This window comes from Mastigoproctus giganteus, chromosome 6, assembly GCF_048544385.1.
Source record: "Mastigoproctus giganteus isolate SK-2022 chromosome 6, ASM4854438v1, whole genome shotgun sequence".
NCBI lineage: Eukaryota > Metazoa > Arthropoda > Arachnida > Uropygi > Thelyphonidae > Mastigoproctus > Mastigoproctus giganteus.
Window position 1 is genome coordinate 14823434 of NC_143580.1, and position 6000 is coordinate 14829433.

The 6000-nt window shown below is 35.6% G+C and overlaps 1 protein-coding gene across 1 annotated transcript in view; it reads left to right on the forward strand.

The window, feature by feature from the left end:
* Window positions 1-5778, forward strand: part of LOC150083964 (homeobox protein unc-42) — a 129395-nt gene extending 123617 nt beyond the window's left edge. The window contains exon 3 of the mRNA XM_090374970.1: window positions 5038-5778. Coding sequence (XP_090231096.1) covers window positions 5038-5433 — 396 coding nt within the window. The 3' untranslated portion in view covers window positions 5434-5778. The remainder of the gene's footprint in view (window positions 1-5037) is intronic.
* Window positions 5779-6000: the final 222 nt, after the last annotated feature.

Consider the following 6000-nt stretch of genomic DNA (forward strand, 5'->3'; position numbering starts at 1 on the left):
TGCACCTATCATGTCAACAAGGAACTGTTCAGGCAGGTGGACGGTAGGTAATGGTCTGGGGCGTGTTCAACTGGTACGTCTAGACGAATAGTTGAACGGTCCAGGTTACGTGTCCATCCTTGCAGACCATCTGCATGGCTTCTTGGTCATCGTGCACCCACAAGGCAATGGACTCTTCCAGCAGGAAAATGCGCCTCCCCAGAGCCGTGATGACTAGAACATGGTTCGAAGAGCATTCCGCAGATTTTGCCACTATGGAATGGCCTCCCCGTTCACCGGACATGAACCCTGTGGAGCATCTTTGGGATGCTGTTGAAAGGTCCATTCGAGCTTTGGATTCTCCACCCAGGAATGCGACGGAATTACGGACAGCGGTGCAGCAAGCATGGATGGAAATACCTGTGGAACGCTTTCGTGAACTAGTGTACTCAATGCCTTGCCGTGTGACTGCCCTTATCCGGGAGAAAGGTGGGCCTACCCGTTACTAGGTAGGTGTCCCATGATTTCTGTCCACTCATTGTGAAGACCAAACCTTCAGATTCGGCTGGAGTTCAGTGCACCAAAATTCTTCGATAATAGAACAGTATAGTATTCGGAGAGTCAATTTTACAGTAGGGTAGTTTAAATTTGTAAGGGTATCGGTGAAAAAGGATGAAAACAAAAATCCTTCTTGTTTCCATCCCTTTTTGAAAAAAAGGTTGGTTAATTTAAATTTGCAAGCTAATTTTTGTTACATTTGTTTGAAAAAGAAATGGGCTCATTTAATTTAATGGGAAATATCAACGCTTTTCATTTTTTTTTTTTTTTATTGTGCCTTTGCTTATTTCTATTTTAATTTGATTTTATATATTTATTTATTTTTTTCCACTGGAGTTCCGTGTTTTCTGCTACCTGTGACGGGCTTCGGCCCTAATTAATGCAACATTTCTTTATTGACTTACAAAGTACTATACTTGTTTTTGGAGCAGAATGAGCTCGGGCCCTGGTGCAGTTGCACCATAGAATGATACGCCACTGATTTCTGCAATTTATCAAAAGCCTTCCTTTTTTTTAACGTAAAAGTGCATATTTAAGTTTCCATAACGTCATTCTCGTATGAGCCAATTTATTTTTTTCTTTACCATAAAAGAAAAAAAAACAATCATTTGTCTATCTATCACTAATTAAACATTTATGCATTATTTATTTTATTTATTATTATTATTATTTTCACTTGAGAGGAAGGGTGAGGTGGAGGTCCGTTTTAAGGACGGTTATGGTCACTTATTTTTTAAAAGTATCCTGAAATCCCCCATTGCAATTAATAAAAAAATCGGATATAAAACAGTAAAATACTGGTTCCCTTAAAACGTACACTCCTAAGAATAGCTTCCAATCATAGCTCTAACCATTGAGATTCATCACCTCAACCAAGAGCTCCACGAAGTGATGTTCTCTTTTTCTTTACATTACACTTACCCAAAATTCAAAAAAATGCACAAAATAATTCATTAAAAATTTTCTGATTAGTTACCATGTATTTAGATAAGAAAATTATAAAAGCTTAACTCATACTTTATAGTATGAGTACTCGCGTAGCACGAATATTGACAATTATTGATTCATAATACCAATCACGGAGAAGATATTGCAAATACCAGTTGGCTTATGGGTTGAATAACTTGTTAAAAAAATAATCTAATTTTAACATTGTTAAAAATATTTTATCATATGATATTAAATTATTACTAATATTATTTAACAAATAATATGGATTATTTACGGGCTGAATATATTGTTAGTCTTCATATGTGCAGCCTTTGGTTGAACCCCATCTCGAATTAATTTTTTTTATTTAACTAGTTAATTTATATTTCTAAATATATAACGATCAGTAAACCTTCGAAATTCTTGTATTTTCACTCCTACAATTATTTGTGGCAGTCTTAAAGCTTAAGTGAAAACTAATTTAACAAATATATTAACATGATAAATATTTCTGTTCTATAACGATAAAAAAAGAAATAATATTATTTTCTGTTTATCTACGACAATTTATAAACTTTTGCAAAGGATAAATACTATTTACTTGTAGATATATTTTCTAGGCATATATGAAAATAAAATTTCGCCATATTTAATCTAAGCGTTAAATCTTACCTGCGTTAAGTCGAACGCTTCTTTTCTTCTGTACATTAGCATAATATGGCTAGCGAAAGACACAAGTTATATAAACTGATTTTCTGTTTTATGTAAACTACGATTATGATTATACGATGACCACAGTTCATATAAAATGTTTTGAAAATACTTAATACATAATAAATAAATAAAATTCCACTTATTATGCAAATGGCTAAGATCACAACATACAAGAAAGTTAATCTGTTGGCACTGTGAAATTTATTTATAGGTGGCACTGCTAATTCATAATTACCCAGTCAGTATCATGTTTAATTTCATGAATATTATCGATAAATAAATAAATGTTTTGGGAAAGAATGTCATTAAATCAAAACCATTGGAAAACAAATAAAACACTAATTAGTTGATTTATTTAATTGATTTTATGAAAGCAAATCACCATTTCGTGTATGGCAAATATTTAAATGATATAAACAATACTTGTATATAAAACAGTCAAATAAGCAGACATTAATAACAGTATAAAAATACTTAAAATGAACAGATGAAAATTTTTTAAGAATAGTCGTAAGATAACATTTCCACTATAGCAAAATTGCACAGATGTCTTTTGAACAATTAGTTCATGTTAAGGATCATAGACAAATGTCGGATAAAACGTTACGGGTTGGAGACAAGGATGATAGGAATTTAACGTGGTTTTTTCGTAAATAATGTGACTTTAGTATTTCGTTAGGTAGTAACGGAGGAGGAAGGTTAGAGCTGTCTTTACGAGGTGTTAAAGGAGGAAGGGGACAGCCGAAAAGTTATGCAGTTTGTGAATGGCCCCGTATGACACAATATACTGACACCTCGGTACATCGTCATCAAATTGAGTGCTATCTATGGTGGATTTGCCTGTTTCGAGGGAAGAAAAACATGAGTTTCTAGGAGAAGGAATTCAAACTTGAGACTTCTAACTTGGTAATGGTATGACACAAGCAAGTAAAAATTCTTTCCGAGGAGATCGAACAGAAGCCGAACCTAAATGGAAGCACTGCTCAAATCAGTTCATGACATGAAGTATTTAAATTGTGTGTAACAGATCAACTGTAAAATAATTTTGAATATCACGCTACCGATGAAAAGAGTACACAAGTTATTTAAGTTGAATCTCAATTGAACTAAATAGTCAAAGTCTCATAATGACTGATCGTAATCATTTTCAAGATACTGTTGTTGTTGTTGTTGTTGGGTTTTAGGAGCATCAGCGACTAAGGCCATATTGCCCCGTAGATATTCTATGTAAAAATCGTAGTCGATTTTCAGTTTGCTGGATTACAAATCCGAGTTACGGGGAAAAAAAACCATGCTACCCTCCACTGAGACCAACTGACTCAGCCACGTTGTCAAAAGGCACCATAAAAATTTCTCACTTCATCGACGGGACTCGAACTCGGATCTTTTCCACCCTTTTCGGGATGCATTAAGTTGTTCGTTAGGCGTTCAAGTAGCACAGTTGGTAAATCACCTTTCTACCCACTCCTGGTGTAAAAAGACCTGAATTTCAATCGGATCAATGACTCGAGGAATATTTATGGGTCTTTTTCACAACGTGACTGAGTTAGTCGGGAAGAGGGTAGCATGGGTTTTCTCCCGAAACTCGGATTTTTCGTCCAGCAAACAGAAAATCGACCACAAGCAATTTACAGACATATTAAATATGGCCTAAGTTGCCGATGGGCCTAAAACCCAACACGACAATTCGCTCGTCGTGCAGAAATATTTATAGTTAGCACAGATTCAACGCGGAAGTGTCTTTAGTAGTTTGCTATATCATTGTAAATCGAAACGTAATTCACTCATGAATTGAAAGCAGTTCCTATCAGGTAAAGGGGTCTCAGCTAACAGTGTTGCTAAAACCACCGTTTTATTTCTTCACCCGGAAAATTCTAGAATCCCAGTGCAGATGATGAGAATTTTTAATGGGCTTTTTCGGCACGATGAAGAAATATACATAGCTTACAAACCATATACAGCCTACGGATGATTCTTGCATTAGCTGCCTCGGTGCTTTTTCCCAATCATACAAATTTGATCAAGTTCAAATATTTTTCTCTGTCCTGAAAGTAATTTCAAAATCTTGAAGTGTATTTTCAAAGTCATGCTACAACTTTGTAGGAATAACTGTGAAGATGTTATTTATTTCTGATGTCAAGAAATCTTATTACATTTTTGTTTCTACGTCCTAAATTATATTAGGATTGTAGTCTGATTGAAAATCATATAACTGCGATGTATTGAACGCGCTCTTTTCAATACTAAAGATTTATGTTGTTTTCATAAACACCTTCATGAAAGCAACTAGCGTATCATAATTTTGTTATTGAAAGTTTGTATTACTGACTGGCTTCCACTAAATAAACACTTGCATTAAGTGATACAAGAAATTTAGAGAATACTATTTAGTGAAAACAGCTACCAATTAGCTTTAGTAAAATGTGATTTTTGAAGTAGCAGCTACGAAGTAGTTTTTTCTACTTTAATATCAAAAACTTGTCTGGATCTAATCTGAGTTTACCATACCTTCTTTTCCTGTAGATGGAGTTTGTGCTATTCAAAAATAACAAATAAATCTATATGAATAACTTGCCACTTAATTTTGCTGGGTGTTCATGCTATTTTGTCAGGGTAGTGTACCTATTTATCCATACATGCATATCTGAGATATTGCTATTTCATATCGTTCCAACAGTAGATTCCCAGTCCTTGTGTTTGCTTCGGATGTTATCAGTTATGACCGAAAAATGCTATGTACTGACTGAAAGTTATTTTTTAAAATCAATTAGTATGATTCCAATGTTTTCTTAATATGAAAAGTGTTTACGAAACCTCCATTAATTACATTTCTTTTTTTGTTTGCATTTTTCACAGGTGTGGTTTCAGAATCGGAGAGCCAAATATCGGAAGCAAGAAAAACAGTTACAGAAAGCATTAGCAGCGCCCTCTGTTCTACCTACATGTAATGGTGCCATGATGAGGAACATCTATCCAACTGCCACGGCGGCTTCCAGAGGATATCAGTATCCGCCACCAAATGCTATCAATACCATGAGTGCAGCTGCAGCAGCACGCTATCAACCTATGTCAACATCATATCCACCAATGGCAGGCCAGCCATTTTCCATGGGCCACACTAATCCTAACATGGCAGCTATGAGACAAGATACAGAAGATGATTGGTACAACAAGAGCTTTCCTGCCTTGCGCATGAATACGGCCCCACATCCCAATCTTTCTGCAGCACCAATGCTCCAGTATCAGACATAACTGCTGAAGTGACTCGAGAAGTGAAGGACAATTTTGTTTGGAAGGGTCGCTCCTAAATAAGGAGCATTGAGTGAGAATTAGCAAGCAGTCTTCTTCTTCCAGTGACTGTCAGGTTTGTCAATCTACCATGTTTGAATTCCTCCGCATTTTTTAAGTTGAAAAAACAAACAGTATAACTTCTGAAATACCAGAGGTCAGCGTCTTGATCACCCAAGAGTCTCAGCGTCCCAAACATGGTGTCAAGAGAAGAAATACGTACAAACTTTTCTTACTGGCCACGCCCTAGAGAGGTTCGCTAGTGAAGAAAGTGCCCCAACCTTTACTTGCTTCGTAAAAAAAAAAAGAAAAAAAAATACTGGTTAAGCGGCTGAAAACAGAGTCTGGGTTTGAACTAATGCTCATATCAATTTAAATCAGTGTCTTTCTATCCTTCAGCGTCGTCTGTGACATTCTGAGATTTGTACTTTTTCTGGACAGTACCATTAGTGTGACTAAATCGATCCCATAAAAGTTAATTACGCGCTCAATTATAAAACCGAAGTTCAAGCTCTTAATAATCACTTTGTG